At 41.0% G+C, this 26254-nt stretch overlaps 1 protein-coding gene and 1 non-coding gene across 5 annotated transcripts in view; one reads left to right on the top strand and one right to left on the bottom strand.

Annotated features, from left to right (window-relative positions):
- The first annotated feature begins 10097 nt into the window (after positions 1–10097).
- The window catches only part of Nup98 (nucleoporin 98 and 96 precursor), a 109289-nt gene continuing 93132 nt past the window's right edge, over positions 10098–26254 (top strand). For 2 of the 4 annotated variants that reach the window (XM_020169147.2, XM_020169144.2), the window contains exons 1-2: positions 10099–10371; positions 24700–24803. In XM_020169147.2, the coding sequence (XP_020024736.1) occupies positions 24728–24803 (76 nt within the window). In that variant the 5' untranslated portion in view covers positions 10099–10371; positions 24700–24727. Of the gene's footprint in view, positions 10372–23615; positions 23649–24699; positions 24804–26254 lie in introns of all 4 variants that reach the window. The other 2 variants (XM_020169145.2, XM_020169148.2) reach the window with 2 other exon arrangements.
- Positions 19166–19271, bottom strand: LOC141416225 (U6 spliceosomal RNA). Its single transcript, XR_012441030.1, has one exon. It is a non-coding gene; the product is annotated as a U6 spliceosomal RNA (small nuclear RNA).

The following is a 26254-nucleotide window of genomic DNA, read 5'->3' as shown; positions in this document are numbered from 1 at the left end:
GGCCTCCAGGTTTAGATGAAAATTGCTTTCTTAGGAGCTCTCCGAAGTTCCTGGAGATCTTTTCAGCTGCCCCGCCCCCATCAGAACTCACTTTCTGAACTCAACACTTGATACATATTGTCTTTTTAAATCCTATTATTCTATGAAGTAGGCGCTGTACTCTGTTTCCATTTTACAGAAGAGGAAACTGAGGTTCACCGTGGTTAAAACACTTACTCAAAGTGACAGACTAGTAACTGGCAGAGCTGAGAATGGACACTAGTCTATGGGGCTCCGAGGTTCCCGCACGCCTCCATCCGCCGCACCTGGAGGAATCCTGACCAGGAGGCCCCGAGGAGTGAAGACCGGAGAGCGTTAATCCCTGCACACCTAGCTCCACATTGGGGAGGGGAGAGAAGGGGAGAGGGTCAGCTGCTGCGGGTCAGGACTCCAGCAGTTCCTCGGATACGGACAGTGCGCAGGAGGCCGGCAGGCACCAGGACACCTGGGAGCCGGGCCTGCGGAGGCCCGGCCGCGTGGCCGAGTTCCCGGAGCTGCTGGGCTACTCAGCGGCCCGGCACCGCCATCCCCATACTCACCCAAGCGGTGGCGGCACGAAGGCCGCATCGGCGCAGGCCGGGAGCCGGGAACCGGGGCACCCGGGGAGCCCCGGCGGGGCGGGGGGCGAGCGGCTGGGGGGCTGACCGGAGCGGGAACGGCGCGGGGCGGGGCGGCGCGCTTGGGGCGGAACTTCGGGAGGAAACTGCTCCCGCATCCACTCCTGGCTCCTCCCCGCTTTGGGGGACCCCGACCCCTGACTCTCCCCCTTATTCTTGCGTCTCCTCAAACCAAACCTCCCCCGCCCTGTCTGCGCCACTAATTCTCGCTGCGTGAGGGCAGCCGTAAGAACGCTGGACGCCTGTTTTGACATGTTGGATAAGCCACCTTGTCACCTTACCTCTCAGCTGCATTCTGTCACCTGTTGAAAGAACATAAAATTAATTCTCCCCGCTTTCTCTCACTCCCTGGCTCCCGTTTCTTCTGTTCTCCACCCCCCCCCCGTCCCATTCTAACCGAATTATCTAGCCTCGCCCTTCTAAAACAATAGCCGTCCCTCCAAACTTTGCTTATCAGATCTGGTTAGGGCATTTCAGCAAGGGCAGGAGCACCTTGCATATAGTGAGATATTGAAGGCCCACCCAGAAACTCTGGGCCACTGCCGTGTCGACCTTTGATCAGGAGATGGCGCCCTGTCCCACCCGGCATAGTACAGGAAGAGTATCTTCTGCCCCAGCCTAGGGTCTCCTCACAGTGAGGGGGTTGATCCCCAGTGAAGCGGTTCCTTCCCCACCCTGACCCCGGTTGACCTGTAAAGGGGGACCTCCCCCCCCCGCCCCCGCAAGACCATTTTATGCCAATAAAGAAGGAGGGTGAGGGAACCGAAAATCCCAACTGCGGGTATGGAGGACTTGTCAGAGCACCAAGTGGAGGACTTCTAAGTCAGACATAACACCTTTCCCATTTAAATCCTCAATTAATAATTAACACATTCTGAGCAGGACCACTGTGTCCCAGGTGCATTTCTACCTTTTATTTTACCTCATTTAATTTTCATAAAAATCCTCTGATATTAATATCCCTGCTTTACCAATGGAAACCAGAGATACATTAGTACCTAGTAAATGTCAGAACGAGGACCCCTGCACCTGGGGTCATTCCATTAATCACTATACATTGTTAATCCCACAAAGGAGCTATCATTGCCACTTTGCAGAATGGGAAATAGAGGTTCAAATGTGTTGATTAACTTGACTTTTTGGGTTTTTTCATGCATTAGTCTTGTTTGCTAACTCAACCTAGGCCCACTCTGTGACCAGCACTGGGCTGAGCAATGGTAGGGATTTACTCAGGGGCTCTAGATCTGGAAGGAAGGTGTCTTATTCTAAAAAGTGACTTTTCTTGACTTTGAATTTTCCTCCATCCTTTTCTTTAGGGTTCTGGGCAAATGGATTAATAAGAGTTTTGTTGTTGTTTGTTTTGCAGTGCTGGAGGTGGGGAGGGATCAAACCCAGGGCCTTAAACATGCTAAAATAAGCACTTCCATATAACTTCAGCATCTAGATCCAGGTTTCCTGCCTTGGGGCTTTGTGTCTTGTTTGTCTAACTCCACCCCCAGGTCCCTGCTCCTGGCCCTAGTTTCCTATCTTGACTCTTTGTTCCCTTGGTCCTGAGATTGGGTCCCTTTTCCCTGCCTCTAGACTACTCCCCATGCCTGAACCTTGAGGTATTATATAACCTTGTCTGGGGATTTGGAAAATGTGGGCAATTCACCATATGGCCCTAAGCCTGTTTCCTTACCTAGGAATATCCACATTATAGAGTTGTGAGAATTAGAGGTAATATTGCATTGTGCCATGGAAGACACCCATATACCTGGTTTATACAATCTGATGTGCAAGAACAGTTCAAACTCGTCCTGTCTGAGCTTTTTCTGGTCTGATCTCAGATTCTGAATCTGTTTCTTCTTTCAGTTTGAAAGATATGAGGAAAATCAGAAGAATGGATTGTTATATGCCAGGGATTCTATGTATACTCTTTCATTTGATCCTCTTAATCTGGTGAGGTAAATTTTTACAGTTTACAGTTAGAGAAGTTGAGCAAGCATTTAAACATCTAAACCTTGCCCTCGTTCGGAGGCAGTGTTTGCCCAATTGGCATTTGTTCATAGTCCAAGTAGCTGCTGCTGCTGTTGAGGTCTTCTGGTATCACTTGCTCTCCTAGTGGATTTGCCTGGTGTCTAGACATAGCCCAGAGAGGCTCATGCCTGAAACTGCACCACCAGTTTCCAGCTTTAGCTACAGTCACTGCTCTAGTCTCCCTGTCCACACATGCATGCCACACACCCACAAGCAGACTGAGTGTTCCAGCCCACAGTAGCATGGGGGCAGTGTAGACGTGGGGGGCAGATGGGAAAAAGAATGAGATGTAGGTAACAAGGGAAGCTTCCTATATGAGACCTTCACGGGTCTCCTTGCCCTCCTGTCCATCATCCTCACCATTATAACCACATTGGCTCTTTTAAAAACACACATCTGGCCAGGTACTTGTGGCTCATGCCTCTACACTCCTAGCTACTTTGGGAGGCTGAAATCAGGGGGATCATGTTTCAAGGCCAGCCCACACAAATAGTTTGCAAAACCTAATCTCCAGACCCCATCCAGACCAAAACAGATAGGGGAGTGGCTCATGCAGTAGAGAGCCTGCTTTGCAAACTTGAAGCCCCAAGTTCAAACCCCAATGCCACAAACAACAACAAAAAACCTCGCACATCTGAGCATGTCTTTTCCTTGCTGTGCATAAATTATTTACCAAACACTCTATAGATTTTAGGATCAAGATTAAATTCCTTAATGTGATAATCAACATTCTTCATAGTCTAGCCATCTTCCACTCTAGCACTCACAAATTTTATATTCTAGTATACTCCCCTTTTCCATGAAACTTTGCTCAACTTTCTCCTTATCTACCCTCAAACCCCATGATCTGCTCTCCTCCCCACTCTATGGGTAGCACTACATTGGCCTTCTATCAAAAGGTTCTGATCACAATGTAACAAAATAATTTGTTGCCTGTCTGACTCCCCCATCTTCTTGGGAGCTCATTTAAGGATGGTAACTCCACCTGTTTCATTCAATTCTTGATCCTCCAGCTTATCCCAAGAACTGACATAGGAGTTCAGACAATATTTGTTGGATTGATTTAATTGAACTGCTTTTGAAGGATGGACAATGTTTAGATAGATCAAAAAGAGATTTAAGTATTTAAGAAAGACCAAGTGCTAGGGGTCGGGGTTGAAGCAAGCATGGCTAGGGGAAGTAGAGGCAGAGAAGTGCTAAAGACATCCAGCTTCAGGCTAAACTCTGCCCCTGCCTCCTAGGGAGCTTCAGGAAATCAGTGTTCTTTCTGTGTGGAGCAGAAATTATTCTTCATTCTTTTCAGAAACCTTTTTCATGATAAAGACATCCTTCTTGTACTACTTTAAACTATCCAACCCAGGCTCTCCCATCTAATTCTAGAACCTTACTCAAACAGTAACTGAATCTTCATTGTTCTGTAGAACTTCCTTTGGCTCCTCTTTTACTTTTTTTTCTCAGTATTGGGGCTTGAACTCTGGGCCTTCACCTTGAGCCACTCCACCAGCTCTTTTTTGTGATGGGTATTTTTGAGATAGGATCTTTCAAACTGCTTTGCCCAGACTGGCTTCTAACTGTGATCCTCCTGATCTCTGCCTCCTGAGTAGCTAGGATTACAAGTGTGAGTCACTGGCGCCCAGTGTCCCCTTTAACTTCTAAGAAGAAGTTCCCAGTGTGCAAGCCAGGACATAGTGAATTCTTTCCTTGGCCCTACCTTTGCTTCCCCTGTTCATCTGGCCTGGAATGTTCTTTTTCCCATCTATCTCAGCAAACTACTTTTTCTATAAAAGGTACTTATTAACAGTATATTTTCAGTAAACTTAGAATACATAAAGTAGGATTGGTGATGGTCAAATGGTAGAGGCCCTAAGTTCAACTCAGGGTATCACCAAAAAAAAAAAAAAAAAAAATTGCATGAAGTAATTTCTAGGGAGATTACTAAAATGATAATAGTAGAAAAAGGTCATAAGGAGGAAAAATGTAATAAAATGGAATAATCCCAAAGAATGCAAGAGAGACATAAATGACCAGAGGCTGGGAATGTAGCTCAGTAGTAAACACTTGCCTAACATGTATGAGGCCCTGGGTTCAATCCCTAGCATGACAGAGAGAGAAGAGAAGGGAAGGGAAGGGAAGGGGAAGGGAGGGGAGGGAGAAGGGGGAGGGGGAAGGAGGAAGGGGAAGGAAAGGGGGAAGGGAATGGAGAGTGAGAGGGAATGGAGAGTGAGAGGGAGGGAGGGAGGGAAGGAAGGAGGAAAGGGAAAAGGAAAGGAGAGGAGAGGAGAGGGGAGGGGAGAGGAGGGGAGGGGAGGGGAGGGGAGGGAAAGGAAGAGAAGGGAAGGGAAGGGAAGGGAAAAGAGTATTACTCATCCATGAAAAAGAATGAAGAACTGATACATGCTACAATCCAGATGAACTTTATGAAACATGCTAAGTAAAAGAATACAGACACAAAAGTATACATAGTGTTTGAACTCAGGGCCTCCAGCCTTGGTAGTCAGGTACTCTACCACTTGAGCCACATAGCCAGTCCTCCATTTATATATAATATCCACAGTAGATAAATCCATTAAGACAACATAGATTGGTGGTTATTAGGGACTGGAGGAAGAGGGAAACAGAGAGATGGTGCTTCGTGGATAAGGGATCTTGTTATAGAGTGATGAAAATGTTTAGAACTACAAAGAAAGCAGGGTGCTAGTGGCTCTCACTTGTAATCCTAGCTACTTGGGAGGCTGAAATTGGGAATATTGCAGTTTTGAGGACAGCCTGAGCAAAAACTATTTGCAATATCCCATTTCCAAAATAACTAGAGCAAAATGAACTAGAGGTGTGGCTTGATTGGTAGAGTGCCTGCTTTGCAAGCACGAAGCCCTGTGTTCAAACTCTAGTCCCACCAAAAAACAAAAAAACCCACAAAAAACAAGTATAAAGTGGTAGTAGTGTAGAATATTTTGAATGTACTAAATACCACTGAATTGTTCACTTTTAAAATGCTTTATTTCATGTTATATGAATTACTTTTTTTTCTTTCTTCTTTTTTTTTTTTGGAGTACTGGGGCTTGAACCAGACCTGTTTTGTGTTGAATATTTTTGAGACAGGGGCTCACGAACTATTTGCCTGGGTTAGCTTCAAACTTCAATCCTCTTGATCTCTGCCTCCTGAATAGCTAGGATTACAGATGTAAGCCACTGGCATCCAGCTTATGAATTACATTTTAATAAATATTTTTGCAAAACTTAAATATTTAAAAATCAACACATAAAATCAGAAATAAATAAAGCATTTGACAGGTGGGGAGGGGAGTTTTTAAATATAGAGCTACCACTATCCCAGCAATTCCACTCCTAGGTATAAACACAAGAGAATGGAAAATATCTATCTACAAAAAACTAGTCTGTAGCATTATTCATAATAGCTAAAGAGTGGAAACAACCAAATGTCCATTAACTGACTGATGGACAAACAAAATTTGGTATATCCATACAATGGGAATATTATTCAACCATAAAAGGAAATGAAGTACTGACTTATGCTATCCATACAGACGAACTTTGAAAGCATTATGCTAAATGAAAGAAACCAGAGACAAAAGCCCTATATTATATGATTCTATTTATATGAAATATGCACAACAAACAAATCCATATAAAAAGGAAATTAGTGAGTGGTTGCTTGAGCTGGGAGAAGGCGTGAACAGTGACTGCTAATGGGTCTAGGATTTCTTTTTAGGGGTTATCAACGTATTCTAGAACTGGACAGTGATGATGGTTGCGCAGTCTTGTGACTAAAGTAAAAACTACTGAAATTGGATTCACAAAAAAAAAACCTAGCTAGTTACATACTTTAAACGAGTAAATTGGAGATTATGTAAAATATATCTCAATTTAAAAGAGAACTGGGCCCCAATAAATGGAAGCTACTATAATAAACAGAATCAGTTGGACAAATAGAAAAGTATAAAATATTAAGCTAAACTCCTGAATATACAGCAAATTCATTAGGTGAAATGAGCTAACTGCTTTAGTTAAAAGTCAAAGGTATTCCCACACAGGATTTCTAAAATTCTAATTACTGTTTACAAATCTCACTCTTCCTTACTAAGCTGTAGGAAAACAGGGAGGGAATCAGCATTTACTGAGTGTTTACTATGGGCTAAACATGTACTCAATCCTTTGCAAATTCTATTACCTTAATTGGAATCAGCTATAAAATATGAAGTTTTGTGCCCTTTTCATAGATAATGAAACTGGGGCACAGACAGTTAAATAATTTTCTCAAGGTCTGAAAACTCACAGGTCTGGGATTTGCACTTAGCTTTGTCTGACTCCAGCTCTGCTGTTCTTTCCAATGCACCATATAAGAAATCTGGAACCATCGCCTTTCCATGATTCTGTAGTCCTTTCAGGTCTGTTTCCTTCTTGAGCACCAATCCTTCGTAGCTGTATAGAGTTCTCAAGTCATGTATGTGAGAGACTAAGAGCTCCTAGGACAGAGCTGGCCAAAGCGGAGTATTGAACTTTGGACATCCCTGGGCTCCTAATACCCAGGACAAGGTTTGGCTCAACAAGCTTTTGTGAACATGTCCCAAATTCCTTGTCTTTAGTGTGGTGGTAACCCTAAAGGGTGTTATGAGAATGAGACAGAGTAGTAGTGTGTGGGCCAGGAAGCCCCAGCTCCACAGGGATGCCCTTCCTCAATCAGGAATCCCTGGGAATGATCTACAGGCCATATACCTACCAAAATACTTAATAGGGGTCCTAAGAAATCACCATCAATTTTATAGGAAATTTCTCTCTGAAGCAGTCCTCATCCAACGTATCCTCCTCCAGTCTTCCCATAAGTATACACTATTTAAGGATCCCAGCTTCTGCACACCTATTAGTGCTCTGAACTGAATGTACTCACCTGCTTATTCATTTAAGCCTCCTGACTGTGTCACAACCCATGTCTTAGAATGTTTAGAATGGGGATTCCTTGGTATTTTTTTAAAGCATAAAAATAGTATCTATCACCTCCTGAGGGTTTACTGTACACCAGGTATCATGCTAATTACAGTATTATCTTATTTAATTCTCCCAGCAGCCCTTCAAGGCAAGCAAAGCTGTCATCTCCACCCACAGGAGTCAGGAATTGCCCAAGTTCATGCAACTAACACATAGTGGACCCAGATTTAAACCCAGGGTTCTCTGACTCCAAAGTCAGAGAACTTGGCACTTCTTCTACTATCACCCTACTTAAGAAAATAATTCACTTATTTATCAAACTTTTAAAGTGCATCCTATGTGCCTGGCATGAGGGTACCAAAATGAGTAAGTAGAGGAGAGGCTTAAACATAGTTGGGTTTGAGGATTCCAGGACAAGCAGTGAGGGAGCTACTGTAACTACCCAGGGAAAGCTAATGACTTTTTTGGGGGCAGTATTGGACCTTGAGCTCAGGGTCTCATACTAGGCAGGTGCTTTACCACTTGAGCCATTCCACAAGCCCCTTTAATCTTTTCTTGAGACAGGGTTTCACTATGTAGCTCAGGCTGACCCTCTTGCCTCAGTCTTCCGAGTGCTGGGATTATGGGCATGTGTCACCTTGCCTACCACTACCTCACCTACTGGCTACTGAGCTTTTGATAAACAGAAAAGGCAAGGAAGGGTATTTGAACAGAAGACTTGGGCATAGGTGGTTGCAGCTAGATCTTTAAACTAGCTTTCCTATTTGTCCATCCATACATTAACTTTTTTTTTTTTTTCAGTACTGGGGCTTGAACTCAGGGCCTCATGCTTGCAAGGGAGGTACTCTACCACTTGATCCACTCTGCCAGCCATACATTAACTTTTCTTCAAGCATTTACTTAACATCTACTGTGTGTATGTTTCCTCCATTCACTATCTTAATTCCATCTTCACAACCACTTTTTTTTTTGTGTGTGTGGGACTGATGTTTTAACTCAGGGCTTCACACTTGTAAAGCAGGCACTCCACTGTTTGAGCCATGCCGCCAGTCCATTTTGCTCTGGTTGGAGATGGGGTCTTGCTAACAATTTACCTAGGGTTGCCTGGAATGTCAATCCTCCCAATCTCTGCTTCCAGAGTAGCTGGGATTATAACATGAACCACTACTTTCAGTTACTGATTGAGATGGGGTCTCAATAACTTTTTGCTTGGACTGGACTTGAACTGTGTCCTCCCTCTGCCTCCTGAGTAGATGAGATTACAAGCATATCCAGACTCAATTATCTCTAATTCCTTGCTATTACTGAAAATAGGGAGAAATTCATTTATATTTTGTGCAAATCTCGTTTCAGTTTTGTATTGATGTCCTAGGAGGAGGTGGTAGTGGAGAGTAAAAATGCATATTGTTTGTTTTCTGATCACAGTTCCTTTATTCTGTGTGATACACTCAGTCACTAGAGGTCTAGTTTCTAGAACATGTCCAACTCTCCCTCATGTAATATCAGGTTTCTGTGATAGACCCCAGGAGAAATGGGACACCACGAAGATGAAAATATAGCTCTGAGCCAGGTGTAGTAGTATATGCTTATAATCCCAGCATTGAGGAGGCCGAGACAGGAGGATCACGTGTTGGAGGCCAACCTGGGAGACAAATAAGCAAAATAGAAAAAACAACAACAAAAAAAGGAAAACGCAACTCTGATATCTGAGACTTGGACATAGAACATAAGAAAATAAGTAATAGGATACAAAGTAATAAGGCCCTAAACAAAGGCTTTCCCAAACATTAACCCAACTAACTCAGAGAAGGCCGGAACATTTGACCTACGGAGGAAGGGGTTCTCAAATTGCAGCTGAGGCAAGTTTCCAGAATCCTCTTTTGTATCAGGCCCTATGGTGAACCATTCCTTTAGAGCATCTCTAATGCTCAGGTCTATCTTAGGAATTCAGAGGAAAATGGTGGGGTTGGCGGGGGTCAGAGGGATTTGGGTCCTCGGGGCTGGGACAGACAAGCTATACAGGCAGGAAGGCCTCCCAGGAGGGTCCTCCAACCCCGCACGTGGTCTGGACAGGAAGTGAGAGCGGTGCAACTAGGAAACCTTCCCATCACCGCCCGCCGGTGAGGGGCAAGGGTAGGGTAAAATAGTTACTAAGCCATCCTGGAGTCTTCTCCCTGATTGGTCGGCACTTCCGCAGCCCGAGTCTCTTCACTCCAAGGAAGGGGGAGGAGTCTCGGCAAGCGTCACCACTCTTTCACACCCGGCCCGTGCACACCAATCTAGCCACTCACCAGCTCACTTCGAGGGGCCTTCTGTGACGTCACGACTCTCTTCCAGCCAACCGCCGCGGCGGAGGGGTGGGCCTCCATGTCCCTCCCACCGTTCCTCCCTTTTTCCTCCCCTTAACTCCTTACGTCCCTCCTTTCCCCCCTCGCTTCTTCTCCCCAAGACTGCCCTCACGTTCGGTTTCAAAAGACTTGTTGCCCAATGAGTAACGGGGCCGAGCTAGAGTGGCAGCCTCGCCTGCCAATGCGCAGACGACAAGGGCGGAGCGCCCTCAGCCAGCCTCTGACGGCGGGTGGCGTGTGACGCAGTCGGGCCCTCTGAGTGCTGTGCCCGAAGCAGCGCTCGGTAGCGGTGGTGGTGGCAGTGGCGACGGTTTCCTGGCGGCCGCGCGCTGCTCTGTGAGCGCCGGGTGGTGGACGGGCCTGGGCCCTCACTCCTGACGCTCCCCCTCCCTCAACGCATCGCGGTAAGTCGGGAGCCGGAACGGCGGCGCTCGGGACCGGCAGGCTCCTCCTCTCTTCAGGGCAGGCGGATGCGCGGGGCGTCCCGGGCCCTCTCAGCTCCGGCGTCTCGCGCCCGGCGCGCACCTTCTGGCCTGAGGGAGGGGGCGGGGCCGGCGGCCCCGTGGCACCGCTCGTCAGGCAGTGGGAGGGGGTCGACACTGGTGGGGTCTAGGCCCGGGGTCTCCGGTGGCAGCCCTCGCCGACGGAGCGTCCGCCTCTCTAGTTCTATTCATTCATTTGCTGGGCGGAGATGAGCCCGCCATGGGGTCGGTCGGCCTTCCCGGGGGCTGCGACTTGAGACCCGAGTGGGGTCTCCCCCGCACTATCTTGACTCTGGTGTGGAATGGGCTTTATTTGTCTGTGCTTCAGTTTGTCGGGGGTATAGGGCAGCCGAGGGTTAGGGTTGGGTGAGTCGGAAGTTCCTTAGCTTTTAAAGGATTAGGGGCGGTCTGTTGGAGTCAAAGGTTCTTTGCTGTTTTTCCACATATTCTAGGTGGGAAAGATGGGAGTTCTGGATTACTATAGCCATCAGGGTCTTTGAAATTAAGTCACTCCTACCCTACATCACATGGCAAGTTTTGTAAATGGGAGATACCGATAAGAGACAGAATTAGTGCATGCCAGATGTCCTGACTCACGTCTAGAAATTTTTCTATTATTCCACCCAACCGGTATGTCCTTGTCTCCCTTTATTGTGTATTCTCTTTGGTTGGGGAGGGGTACAGGCATTTTATAGTAGACTTGACTTCAGTAGCGTTTCCATCTTGGTTGCTACCATCTTTGTTCATGGTAAGACACAAGCTTCATTAGTGAGAGGTACCCTAATCTAGGTTTTGACAACTAAACCTAAAAGTTGGTTAAAGAATGTCAGTGATGTTAATGTATTGGCTAACTTCCCGTTCCACATCTGATTTTTTTAACTGTCAACTGCTGGGGACTCAAAGGAAGACTCATTTAGTGACAAGATTTAGAAAGTTAGGTCAAGCAGTCACTTTGTACTTGTACTTTGGAACTAATGGCTTCTCTCAAGTACAGGATTCACAGTAAAGTATGGTAGTAGGATAGGTCCAGGAAATTAAAATCCATCTTGGAAGAAGAAAATCACTGGAAGAATGAAAGAAAAGTGGTGCTCATTCTTTTGACAGTTTTAGAAATTTAGAAAGTAACGCTAGTTAACTGGGTGACAGAATGTTACTTGGTGGAAGTTTGATCATTTAAAAAGCAAAATCAAGCCAGGTGTGGTGGTGCATGCACCTGAAGTCCAGCTACTTAGGAGGCTGACTTAGAATTGCTTATTCTGGGAGCTGGAGGCCAGCCTGAGCAGTGAAAACCGTCTCAATAAAAAAATAAATAAAAACTAAAAGCAAAACCATAATTTGGATGGGATGGAGATACTGGGAACTACTTAGATAAAATTATTTTTGAGTCTTTGTTAAAATTTGATGAAATTAATTCAGTTGTCACTTTGGTCTGTTCACATCAGTCAGATTGTCACTTTGCTGTTTATATAACAAAGCACTAAGAGCAGGGAGTTTTCTGTAACACTTTCTGAGTTGAAGCATCACCCTCTTCTGGGAAGCCTTTCTTGGCATTCTTTTCCTTGTAAGCTTCCATGACACACACTTGTTATCTCTATTATGGAGCATACCATTTTGTATTTTACTATTTGTCTTTTTATTAGACTACAGTAAAATATTTGTGTTCTGGTTACTGGGCACATAGTAGGCCCTCAATAATTTGCATCTGCTAGATCGGATAAACAAATATGGGGGAGTTAAACCTAAAAATAACCAGTAAAGAGGCTGGATATTTGTGTGTTCCTGAAATAAATACAGGGCCCAGATAAGGTGACTCATACTGTTTATATGTTACATGGTATTTTCACCTTTGTTTCTGTTCACTAGCTCCTAAAAAACTAAACAAGTAGAATTTTTAGGGAACCGAATTCATAGCTTGGGGGAAAAAAATCAATCTAAGTGTAGTACTGATTTAATTTCTAATAAAGAGACTATAACTGTGTAATTTGTTGAAAGATTATGGAACTAAGAAATTTGAGATTTGACAGTCTCTAAATCAGTCTTGAGGCAAGGTATGAAAATATTTCCCAAGAATTTGGTGCATAGTGTTTGGAATTGACTTAAAAATTTGGTACATAATATGTCTCTAGAGCAAGATTTCTTTAATATGGGGGCTCTCTTGTATACTGTATGATATTTAGTAGCCTTCCCCCCTCTACCTATTAAATACCCATAACACCTCTCTGAGTTGTAACAATCAAAGTTGTCAAAATTATCCCTGATTGATACTACTGCTGTAGAGAAAATATTCCCACTGTTTTAATAAAAGCATACTTTTGTCTTGCTTAGTGGTTGCTTGTAAAGTCAGTTAATAAATTACATTGTTAAAATATTCATGAAAAACTTTAATTTGCCTCAAACTCTTGATCCTTCTGCCTCAGCCTCCTGGGATTACAGGTGTGCACGCCCCAGGCTTGACTTTCATGAAAACTGTCATATTGTCACATTCTGGTACTGAGAAGCTGAAAAGCTAAGAGTCCTAGAGTCACTTTTTTTTTTTTTTGGTGGGACCATGGTTTGAACTCAGGATTTCCTGAAGCCTGAAAAGCAAGCATTGTACAGCTTGAACCACATCTTCACTCCATTTTGCCTTGGTTATTTTGGAGATGGGCTCTTGTGAACCTTTTGCCCAGGCCTGGAACTGAGATCCTCCTGATCTCAGCCTCCCAAGTAGCAAGGATTATGGGTGTGTGCTACTGCCTTTGCATAGAGCCACTTTCTTTAGTTTCTCCTTTGATTCCTTTGTTAAAGTCCTTTTCTCTGATAGAGGAGAAATCAAAGTCTAATTTGAGAGAGAATAGGCCATCGGTTAAATTATTTCCACATATTTTTGTGGAAATGGTGAGGTGTAGTTGATGTACTACACGTGATGCTGTGTGATTCCATTATCTTTTCATTTCACTTATATAATTGATGTCCCACAAATACACAGTGATGGAGGGGAATCTTGTCACCTTGTACATACTAATTTAATAAATACTGAGAATTATTCTTTATATTGAAGAGTTTGTACTTAATATAATGGGAACACTTACAGTTTTTTTAGTATGGAAGTAATCATTTCTTAAAATATAGCTTTGATTAGATTAGCTAAATCTGAAAATGAGTTTAGGTTGAAGGGTAGGATAGTAAAGTGGATTGGAAGTTGTGAAACTGGAGATAGGCAAATTAGGAAGTTACAGCAATAGTCTAAGCAGCTTTCAAATGTGGTGTTTTTAAAAACTTTAAAAAAATTAAGGGCTCCAGAAAGCTTTTATCTATATAAGTGAGTTGTATCTATTGATACTTACTATCTATCTATCTATCTATCTATCTATCTATATCTAATATATTAGAAACTAAAACTGAGAAATTTTTAAAAGATTTATTAATTTTAAAAGCTCAGTTAACAAATAACAATGAAAAAGTTATAAAAATAGCTTTATAATTCAGTGAAAAAGCTACCTTAGGATTACTGTGTGTGTTTTTACCATACTGATCATATATTTTGACAAAATACATTTATAATTATATATTTTTAAAAAGTCATTATTTAAAGGTTAAAAAAAAGTGTCATTAGATGTATCTGTCTTTTATGTTCCAACAGTTGTGTTTTTTTGTTTTTGTGGTACTGAGTTTTGAACTAAGGGCCTTGTGCTTACTCTCCAGGGTCTGTGTTACTTGAGTCACACCCCTAGCCCTGACATGTTTTGTTTGAAGTGTGTGAAGAAAACCCAGCCTCATATAGATAAGTAGTTAGAAAAGATAGGAGTATTTTAATAGCCTTTTCAGATAGCTGTATTTTTCTTTTACACTGTACTCTGTAATCTTTTTAAAGGTTCATTGCAATAGACTCTGAAACCATGTCATTGAACTTACATGCTCTATTACATTAAAATTCCTTGGTCCATTTCACACTTGGTGTTACTACTACTCATGGATTTTTTTTTATTCATATGTGCATACATTGTTTGGGCATTTTTCCCCCCGGACCTCAACCCCCATGCATGATTTTATAACATCATGTATTGGTTATTGGGAAATTATTGCTTCCCTGAGTTATGAAATTGTTGACAAATTTTACTTATACAGTCATTACTATTTCCGTACCTCTCATCGGTTTCCAAAACTGAGAAGCTGCCAGGCTCATGCCTGTAATCTTAGCTACTCAGGAGGCAGAGATCAGGAAGAATGAGGTTTGAAGCCAGCCTGGGCAAATAGTTTTTGAGACCCTGTTTCAAAAACACCCATTACAGAAAGGGCTGCTGGAGTGGCTCAAGGTGTAGGCCCTGAGTTCAAACCTCAGTACTGCCAAAAAAAAAAAAAAAAAAAGGAAGCTGACAAGTTCCTCATGACAACTAAACTTTTCAATATTCTATTTCTCACATCAGATTTTTTTCATTAAGAAATGTTTTCAGAATTACACAAACGTTTAAACAAGAAATGTTATCTTCATGCATATACTGAATATTTGAGCCTCACCTCCCATAGGATCCTCATTAATGAAAAACTATGTTTCTTTAGTAAGTTTTATTGTAGTCTGAATCAAATATTAATAACCATGGTTATTAATGAATAAAAATTCATTCTTTGAAATAAGAAATGGTGTTCTATAAAAAACTAATTCAGTTCGAAAAAGTAATCACCCAAGCGTTTTTCCTTGAATCAACTCCATGCTTCAGTATGCACGAGTGCTTTTGAGTATTTCTCATTTAATCCCAAAGAATCATCACACAAAAGTACTTTTAATAAGTACTGAAATATTGAGAATTAATATAATAAACAATTTTTACTGTTTCATTAAGGACATTCTTAATTTTTTTGTTCTGTAAGTAGATAGCAGTGAACTATTCAGTGACTTAATACAGTTTGGGGCCATTGCCTTGATTAATGCTCAAGTTCCAGCATTTTTTACACACTATTGCTTTCACATCACCATGCAGAGGTCAGCATGGGAGGGGGTAATGCCTTAGTGGTTTTGCTTTGCTTGTTTGTTTTACTTTGTATTTTTTGAAGTAGGGTCTTAACTATGTTGCCCAGGCTGATCTTGAACTACTGCCTTCAAGAGATTGTCTTCCCTCAGCCTCCCAAGTAGCTGGGACTACAGGTACTCACTACCATGCCTGGTTTATAGCTTAGTTTGTTTGTTTTATTGGTGGTTCTGGGGTTTGAACTCAGGGTTATGTGCTTGTTAGGCAAGTGCTCTGCCTTTGAGCCATCTTGCCAGCCCTTTTTTTTGTTGGGTATTTTCGAGATAGGGTCTTGGGAACTATTTCCCCAGGCTGGCTTTGAACCAGTATTCCTCCTGAGTAGCTAGAATTGCAGGAGTGATCTATCTGCACCCAGCATGGCTTAGTTTTGTTATGAAAATAGTTTTGGGTTCATGGACCAATTGAAAGAAATCAATGGGTACTTCTAGAGGTTTTTGGATAACGCATTGAGGAACACTAATCTATGACAATGATTTTTTTTTTTTTTTAACACCAATTCATGAACTGTAAGCTTCTTTTGAGGGCTGAACTGGTGGAGTTCTACTGTACCCTCCTGCTCTTTGCTTCAACCGGAGAAGCTTCTGCTTATCTTTTTGTGTTGAGTTTTATAGCTAAAACTGCTTGAAAATCATTGGTTAAGGAGAGAAGCATTAAGCACTTGAATTAGGACTGTCTGTCCATGAAGAAAAGTTTATCGTCCATAAACATATTGCAGTCACTCATCACTTAACACCTTCGTTTAGTCTTACTTCTTTTGACACACAGATTGCTGTTATCTGCAGATAGCTAGAGTAAGCTTCTTAAAAGGAAAACTCATTTGTAAATAAAAAAGGTAGATGATTAGGAATAAGGATAGAGTTGTCAGTTGAATTTAAGGGAATGAGTAATCAGAGTAACCATAGTAGTGTGTGAGCATGGGTTTGAAAATTTTTTTGTTCCCAATGGTGATTGATGGTTGTACTAAGTGGTCAGTGGGTGACACATATTGGAAAATTGGAAATGATTATGTTTGTAGTTCTAGCTAGGCATTGATGAACCAAGGTTTAAAATAAGGGGAAATTAGTACTTTTTTTTGAAGGTTTAGGAAGGATTTATTTTAGTATAACAGGATAAGAGTAGGGAGAAATTTAAAAAAGAGGAAGAAGCAGGCTACTAGTGGCTCACGCCTGTAATCCCAGCTACTCAGGAGGCAGAGATCAGGAGGATCGAGGCTCAAAGCCAGCCCAAGCAAATAGTTCCCCAGACCCTATCTCAAAAAAATTCTTCATAAAAAAAGGGCTGGTGGAGTGGCTCAAGGTATAGGCTCTGAGTTCCAGCTATACTTCTAGGCAGGCACTCTACCGCTTGAGCCACTCCACCAACCCTCAAGCTATACTTCTAATATATTACAGTATTCTAGTTAAAAATATTGTAGAGTATCTATTAAAGAACTAAACAAAATCCTGCTTTTGAGAAGTTCTAGTTTGTGGCAACTTTGTACTAGCAGCCTAGAATGTAGGATGTATGAATCCCTGTTGTTTAGTTAGAGAAACTGAGGTCTAAGAGATTGAATATCATGACTTAGTACAATTACATGATAGCAAGTGTCAAGGTTTTTCTTTTTTAACTTTTTATTTTGAATTAACTTTAGATTTATGGAGAGTTGTAAAGATATAGTAAGTGGCAGGGAGCTTTAAACACAGACTTGTGTCACTCCAAACCTATATTCTTTTCTCTGTTTCAAAAACAATGAGTGTTATGTTAAGGAAATAAAGAAAATGCTGCAGTGCCAGGAGGAAGAAGCTATTTTAGATAATGTGGCTTAGTTATCATTACACTCCATTGATTACAGTCAAAATGCTTTTTATTGTAGCAGCAGAAACAGCCCATACTCTCTTAAGGAGCAGGAGCAACAACAGATGTATTGCACAACTAAAAACAGCTGGAAGATACTAGAGGGACAGAAGGTAGGGCTCAAGCAGTAGGAGAACCTGCTTTGCAAGCACAAAGCTCTGAGTTCAAGCTCAGTCCCACCCCCCATACCCCCCAAAAAAAAGAGTGAAGGGGCTAATCTGAAACAGTTTTGTGAAGCAGATGAGGCCTGAGTAACAATTTTTAGAAAGATAGGCCATAATTTTTATATAAAAAGAGGAATGAATGTTCTAAGGGAGCAGATTGATCAGGGGTCCATCATCACAGGAAGGATGTTGTGAGATAATTAGAATGTGCAAATAGTTTTGCTAAAATATAGTATTGAGTGATTTAAGACTAAGCTAATCTTTTCTGTCCCATCTCTCTTCTGTCATTCATGGCAAAAATTGAGTCGTCTTTATATTCAGCTTAACTGCAGTTGGTAATTTTGCCTTTCCTAGTAGTTTCATGAAGATTAGATGAGAAAATATGTAAAAACATGCTTTGTAAAGTAGAAAGTACTCTACTAGGCCATCCATCTAACAAATACTTATTATTTTTCCTCTTTGCTGACTTTGATACAAAGGAGCTCAGTGAAGTCAGAAGGAAGTGTTATTTACCATTTGTGTAATTTTGTGAAGTCAGAGAGCAGCAAGTTGGAAATGTCTTGGGAAACTTACTTAGTTAAGTTATTCATATGGCACTTTTAAATTAGCTGTTGCTTCATCTTTACCATGGTTTCCGGGACTGGCCACTACTTTTCTGTGGAGAAAACTAAATTTTGTCTTTGTACCTGAATTCACAAAGCTCACAAAAGTTACATATATAAACCAGGACATTAGTTTATTGAGATTTGGTTAGGACAGTGGGGAAGTTTATTTTTGTACACAGGCTGGACTACTCGTGTATATTAAGACTACCTGTTTGTTATATCAGAGAATCCAATTTTTTTTTTTTTTTTTCTGTACTAGGGATTGAACTCAGGGCCTCACACTTGCTAGGCAGGTACTTTATCACTTACCTCATAAAAGAGATGACCTTTCTGGTGATTAGAACACTTGTGTTTAAGAGAAGTGTCTTTGATAGTGCTAGATAAATATTGTCAAATTTTTGTTTTATAGGTTTGCCACTTAGTGAATGCAAATTCATTTTCCTTCAGTTGGCAGTCTTTATTCTCTAGGAGCCTGGCTTCTGGTGCCTACAGCAGCTTCATTTCTTGGGCACATTACTTCTCATTCCTCAATTTCGACATTGGTAAAATAGGGATAAAAATACCTCATTGGATCCATGGGGCATTTATTTAACTCAAAAAGCATTTAGAACAGTGCTTGGGACATAGTAAAAACTCAAATATTATCTTGTATTATTTCTTCTAGGAGGTTTATGTTGGGTCAGGCTCATGTATTTGAGAGGATAAAAGACTAACAGGTTTAGATGTTCTATGCATTTCAATCTCTAGGATTATATCTTTATATAAAGTTTATGCAGTTATCTGTATCATCTAGATCTTTTGTTGGTGGTGGTAATAGAAGAAACAAAACAGGTAAGTTTGGGTTCTGTGAATTCTCTGCCCCCTATCTTTTATGGTACCGGGGAATTAAACCTAGGACCTCACATGTGATAAGCACATGCTCTACCACAGGCCTATCCCCCAGCCTCTCCCTCTTTACTTTTATTACACATGTGCTTATCCATAAATAAAAAGTGTATTATCTTTTCTACTTTACATGTGTCTTTTTGCAACTTTTTCATTGAAGAAGATTTACTTGAAATAATGCACAGAGGGTAACTTTGACCACATGTTCTGTTTATACCTTTTTAAAAATATGACTTGCTTCATGAATTTGTGTGTCATCCTTATACAGGGCTGTGCTAATTTTCTTTGTATTGTTCCAATTTTAGTGTACATGCTGCTGAAGTGAGTACTTTTTTTTTTTCTTTGAAAATGAGGTTGGGATCTAACAGTTGCCCAGGCTGATCTTGAACTTCCTAGCTCAAGTGAGCCTTATGCCTCACACTCCTAAGTAGTTGAGACTATAAGAATGTCCCAGGGTGCCTAGCTTAGGCTTTCTTTTTATTATTTTATATTTTTGACAGTGCTGGAGACTGAACTCATGGTCTTGTGCATGCCAAGCAGGGGCTGTACCACTGAGGTACTTCCCCAGTTCATACTCTTCTTTTATGGGAGATCAAATCCAGGTCCTTGAATATGCTAGGCAAGTGCTCTATCTCTGAGATACATTTCCAACCCACTATATATTCTTTCTTTTCTTTTCTTTCAAAGCAAACACTCTACCACTTGAGCCACACCCCCAATCCATTTTGCTCTGGTTAATTTGGAGGTGTGGTCTCAAGAACTGTTTGCTTGGGCTGGCCTTGAACCTCAGTCCTCCCCATCTAATCCTCCCAAGTAGTTATCAGCACCTGGCTGTATTCCTTATTCTTTCTTTATGGTGGTGTTTTTTGTTGTTGTTTTGTTTGTTTGTTTGTTTTGCGGCACTGGGGTTTGAACTCAGGGTCCAGAGCCTCACACTTGCTAGGCAGGCACTCTACCACTTGAGTCTTGTCTTAGAATTTAAAGTTAATGACATAATACATAATAAACTGGTAAGTACGTTTATTATATACCTACCATAGGAGAGAAATTAGGCTTATTTTAAGATATAAGGCTAAATGGAATAGGAACACAAATACTCATTCTTCCCTATGTACCTTATGTTTACTATCCCTTTCTTTTCTTCCTAGACCCTTACAGCCTTCATTGTCTAAATTCCCAGGAAGTTTTTCTTACATTTTCCACTTCTATTCTAACCCATTGACTTCCCATTGTGCTTCCTGGTATTTACATGCTCTCTGAAGTTTTGTTGTTGTTTTGTTTTTGTTTGGAGACAGGATATCTTCCCCCCCAACCCCCTGTGTAGCCCAAGCTGGCTGAGTTTCTAATATGTGAATCCTTTCTCTGATTATATCAGAAGTCATAAACTCAAAACCTACTGGTACCAGGCGTCTCATGGAAATAAGGGATATTGGGTGGGTATCCTGGAGAGTGCATGCTATCACCAAAGGGGGCAAGAGCTATTAAGCTCCAGCTTATTGATGCCATAATTACATTTGTTTAATCATCAGTTTTTTTTTCCCATGACAAGCCTGTATGATCCTTTTTTTTTTTTTTGCTATATCCCTGTTTTGTTTTGATTTATATTTTATTTATATGTTTATTTGGTACTGGATATTTTTGGTTCAGGACCTCACACATGATAAACATTCAGTTTATCATTGAGCTACACCTCCAGCCTCTCCCTATTTTAAGTGTTATCAGTTTGTAAATGGTTCTCTGTAGAGACACATGTGTATATGTGTGTATCATGTGAGCTCTTCCCTTTTGTAGCATCTGAATTAGATGATAAATTCCATCAAGAATCTTCTTGGCTTGCTTTTGTTAGAATTAATCTGGTGTAATTTTATTTTTTAAAAAAAGTGCTACCAATAAATGAATAATTTTATTTTCAAATTAGAATTTACTTCTTAAGTAAGATCATTCTGTGTTTAAAAAAAGCGAGTGAGGTGATTGTTGTTAACTAGAAAATGTGTTTCAGATCCTGTATTAGGGTTGTGGCTTGTAAACAAATGATACTGCCCCTACCTTTTGTAAGTTCATCGTGAATGGGGTGAAGTTGAGTTACTTTGGAAGCAGACTGAATTGGTCATAGTCCTGCAGAAGTTTTATTAGGAAATGCTCTTGGGATTGCTACCTGTGGAAGAAGAGGAAAGGAAGCAGGAGTGGGATAAGGGAGAGAAATTGAACTGTGATTTTAGTTAATTAATTAATTTAGTGCTGCGGGGATGGAACCCAGGGCCTTATAAATGCTAGGCAAGTACTCTACCACTGAGCCATAACTCCAGCTCATGATGTTTGTTCTCTTAATGAAGGTGTCAACAGTCCCAAGGAGAGAATACAAAGCCTGGACTTGAGTGAAAGAGTCATTAGTGGAGGCAGTTCTGAAAAGGACTGACAGCTAAGAGCTGTCTTCTAGTAGCACTTTTCAGCAGATGGTACAACAAATCCTCTAGCCCTGTAAGTTCCACAAAGCTAGTGTTTCATAGTGTCCAGTATGAGAGGAGGGTCAAGATAGATACATGAAAATAAATCATAATGTGCTATGGAAGCCCAGAGGAATGACTGCTTTCTAGAGAGAAGTTAGAGAAGACTTAAAGAAATAGAACACTTCAACTAGGTTTTTGAAGAGTGAATTAGGAGATTGTTTGGCAGGGACAAGAGTAGAGAGGGCAGTTTTTATTGAATCAGTGACATTTATGTAACAGTATGGAAAATGAATAATTTGAAGAATAAAGGTTAAATGCATTGGCCATGCTTTCATTTCTACCTGTTACAATAAAGATCATGAGATTTTTCTCCAAAGTCTTGATTTTCTTTATCAAGGATAATTTTAGGAAAATAATTTCCCTAGTATGAGAAACGAGACTAAGCCAAGTTCATCCTTGCCAGAAGTAAAAAGATGGGGGCCTGGCTTCATTTGAGCCTTTTCAAAACACAAATATCTATGTCCCAACCCGGACATTTTGGTTCAGTATTTCTACAGTAAGACTTGGGGTGGCGGGGAGTGGGGTGGGCGCTGTGGCTCATGCCTGTAATCCTAGCTACTCAGGATGGTCATGGTTTAAAACCAGCCTGGGCAAATAGTTCACCAGACCCTATCTCGAAAAAGCCATCACAAAAAAGGGCTGGTGGAGTGACTCAAGGTATAGACCCTGGGTTCAAACCCTAGTATTGCAAAAAAAAAAAAAAAAAAAAAATCCAAAAAAACCCTGGAGGGAGGGGGTTGTATTTTGAAACTTTTGTCAGTTAATTCTACGTTAATTCTGTTGTGACCCACCAAAACTACTAGTAGGATTACGTGAGCTTTGTTTAATCAAATTACTCAATTCCTTGATGTTGGGATAAAGAACTAAGTGTTGAAATTTTTTTCCCCAGGAATTTTAGAGAGAATGTTTGCAACACTACAGTTTGAATTCAGGGCCTTATGCTTGCTAGGCAGGCACGCTACCATTTGAGCCACTCTACCAGCCCTTTTTTGTGTTGGGTATTTTCGCGATCGGGTCTTGTGAATTAATTTGCCTGGGCTGGCTTTGAACCGTGATCTTCCTGATCTCTGCCTCCTGAGTAGCTAGAATTATAGGTGTGAGCCACTGGCACCTAGCAAGAGAATGTCAATTTTTATGAAACACCACAAATTTAAGGGACAGCCCCATCTCTTCCGATGAGCACAAGATATTCAGGCGTTGTAATACCTAGAAATGGTAATGTGACTCTAGAACATTATGGGAAGCACCTCAAAATGTAACACTTAATTCTAGTCTACGAATAAGGCATAGTTTTCCTAAAAGAAAAGACTGTTCCATTATGTGCATTATATATTTATAATAGAAAAGTCATCATACTTGTCAGAAAAATTCAAATAAGCATAATTGACGGAGGGGGGTGGGGGCAGGGGGAGAAATGAACCAAGCCTTGTATGCACATATGAATAATAAAAGAAAAGGGGAAAAAAAAAGCATAATTGACTTTTCAAGTTTTACATTACAAAAGAACTTCACTCTTTTTCTTTTTTGCTAGCAAGTAAATGGTAACAGGCATCTTAAGTTTAAGGAAAATTTACGGAGGGAGAAAGTGCTTAGTTTTGTATAAACTAAACTTGCTTTTAAACTTCAGGTTGTAATTATTGGAACAGTTTGGTCCAGTTCATTAAGAAGCAAGGTCATAGTTTGGATAGGAGAGGAAAATCACTTGTACGAAGTGAGAGGTTTTGTGTTTTTGTTTTATTTTTGGTGGGGCTGTGCTTTGAGCTATTCAGCCAGCCCTATAATTATTTTTTTTGTCAGCACTGGAGTTTGAACTCAGGGCTTCATACTTGTTAGGCAGGCACTCCATTGTTTGAGCCATTCAGCCAGCCCGGGGCTGTGCTTTGAATTCAGGGCTTCACACTGGACAGGCAGGTGTTCCAGCCCTTTATTTTTGTATTTTTTGGTGGGACTGGGGTTAGAATTCATGGCTTCTTACTTGCAGAGCAGGCACTCTACTACTTGAGCCACATTTCCAGTCCGTTTTGCTTTTGGTCTGATTATATTTTGGAGATAGGGTCTTGCCTGGGCTGGCTTCAGAATGCGATCCTTCTATCTTAGCTTCCCAAGGGTTACAGGCATGAGGCACTGGCACCCAGCTGAGAGTGTTTTTTTGTTTTCTTTTTTTAGGTGCTGGGGATTGAATCCAGGGTCTTGTGAATGGTAGGCAAGCACTTCATTACTGAGCTACATCTTCAGGTTTTCTGTAATATTCTCAGAAGTAGAAGAAGATTGATAAATAGAGGGCCACAGACAATAGTTGGGTTTTTTTTTTTTTTTTTTTTTTTTTGTGGTACTGGGGCTTGAACTCAGGGCCTTCACCTTGAGCTACTCTGCCAGCCCTGTTTTTGTGAAGGGTTTTTTTCGAGATAGGATCGTGTGAACTGTTTGCCCAGGCTGGCTTTGAACCATGATCCTCCTGATCTCTGCCTCCTGAGTAGCTAGGATTATAGGCGTGAGCCACTGGTGCCTAATGACAATAGTCTGAAAAAGTAATCTCAGAATGTCAGTGCACAAAATTTCTTGGATTTGCAGATGGGATGCATAATTTGGCAAACATTTATTATTATAATATTTTAATACCAAAAAGTATAGGAAACTTTTTTTTATGCAAAGTGTAGAAAAAAATGGACAAAAGTTTTAGCTTTTCAGGTAGTTAGAGGTTTTTTTTTCATGGGACTGGGGTTTGGACTTGGGGCTTCATGCTTGCAAAACAGTCACTTTACCACTTGAGCCACTTCTCCAAGTCAGCTTTTCAGGTAGTTGGGATAGCGTAGTATAGTTGTAGTTTTTGCATAAACTCCTTTGAAATGTCAAAATTTAGCCTACTAAACTTGAAGTCATTATTAAAGGGAGGGTTGAGCTTAAAAAAACAAATGTTGAGGGCTAGGGGTATAGCTCAGTGATAGAGTACTCACCTAGTACTCAAGTAATTCTATGTTCAATCCCTGGCAATACAAAAAAAGTTGAGAAACATTGTTTTGAAGGGATAGTTGTTGGTAGGATCTGAAATTTAATCTCATGTTATGGTACCTTTCACCTCAAGAATAGTGTACATTAAAGACCATTTTATAAAGGTTTTTAAATCATGTAGAGTTTTAGGATGTTGAATAAGAGTATATTCTGTAGTTTGCATAGGCCTAACTAAATTTGAAGAATGATAGATTTCTTAAAATAATTACATTAAAAAGTGATAATTTGTTCTTCTTTCTAGCTTTCTGAAGCAAAGACTCATTTTGAAGATGTTTAATAAATCATTTGGAACCCCCTTTGGGGGTGGCACAGGTGGCTTTGGCACAACATCAACATTTGGACAAAGTAAGTGTTTAAAAAGAGTAAAAGATATGAAAGACAGTCTGGAGTGGCTCAAATGGTAGAGTGCCTAGCAAGCATGAGGTCCTCAGTTGAAACCCCAGTACTCGGAGGAAAAAAAAAAACATAAAAGAAGACTTCTTAATTAGCCCTTTTTTCTTTCTCTCTTTCCTTCCTCCCTCCTTCCCTCCCCTCCCCCTTTCAATAGGGTCATGCTGTGTAGCCCAGGCTGGCCTCAGCCTCCTGGGTGCTGTCATTACAAGAGTGTGCCATTACACCCAACTTAGCCTGGCCTTACTAAGAATAAATCCAGCGGAGCTTGTTAGCTCACACCTGTGGTCACAACATTCAGGTGTTTGAGGCAGGAGGATAGTGAGTTTGAGGCCAGTCTGGGCTATATAGCTAGTGAGACCTTTGTGTGTCTCAAAAAAAAATAAAGGAAAGAAAAATGAAAAAAAAAAAAAACCACATCCACTCTGATAAATTTAGATGGTAATTTTTTTTCATGCTTTGGCTTTTCTAACAGTCTCATTGAAAAATGATGAGGATCTTGTCAAAATTTTGTATGAAAATAAAATACAAGTTTTCATAGCTTTCTGATATTCAATAGAAAATATTTAAAATATGTATATTATTCGGTTCTTTTAGTGGAAAGTTATAACTTATTACTGATTTTCAGGCCAGAGAATTTTTTTAAATGTTGAAGTTTAAAATGAAATAACTGAGTAAATTCATTTGCTCTGTAAACATAATCTGAAATCAATTTTAAAATGGTAAGCCCCCTACTTACAATGAGCCCTCCTGAGAGTCCCCCATCCTTCCCACCTAGTATTATTATGTGTGACAACAGTTGCCTGTGGGATTCCTTACTCACTTTTTTAAAATTTTATTTTATTATTCATATGTGCATACAAGGCTTGGGTCATTTCTCCCCCCTGTCCCCACCCCCTCCCTTACCACCCACTCTGCCCCCTCCCTCTCCCCCCCACCCCCATACCCAGCAGAAATAGTTTCCCATACCCAGCAGAAACTATTTTGCCCTTATCTCTAATTTTGTTGAAGAGAGAGTATAAGCAATAATAGGAAGGAACAAGGGTTTTTGCTGGTTGAGATAAGGATAGCTATACAGGGAGTTGACTCACATTAATTTCCTGTGCGTGTGTGTTACCTTCTAACCTTTTCTCTAGTTCCTGGTCCCCTTTTCCTATTGGCTTCTCCTTACTCACTTTAAAAAAAAAAATTATTTTTATTGCTTTTAAACAGTCTTACTATGTAGTTCAGGCTGGCCTGAACTTCTCAGTCCTCCTGCCTAGCATCTGAGTGCTTGGATTATAAGTGTATGTCACTACACTTCTGCCTTACTCACTTTTAAACCTTTGTTAAAATTGTTACACTTAAAAAGAAGATTGTATTGCGCTCTCTCACTCTCTCTCTTTTTTTTTTTTTTTTTTTTGTGT

This window comes from Castor canadensis, chromosome 1 (genome assembly GCF_047511655.1).
Source record: "Castor canadensis chromosome 1, mCasCan1.hap1v2, whole genome shotgun sequence".
Lineage (NCBI taxonomy): Eukaryota > Metazoa > Chordata > Mammalia > Rodentia > Castoridae > Castor > Castor canadensis.
This window is presented reverse-complemented; position numbering and strand designations above follow the sequence as displayed.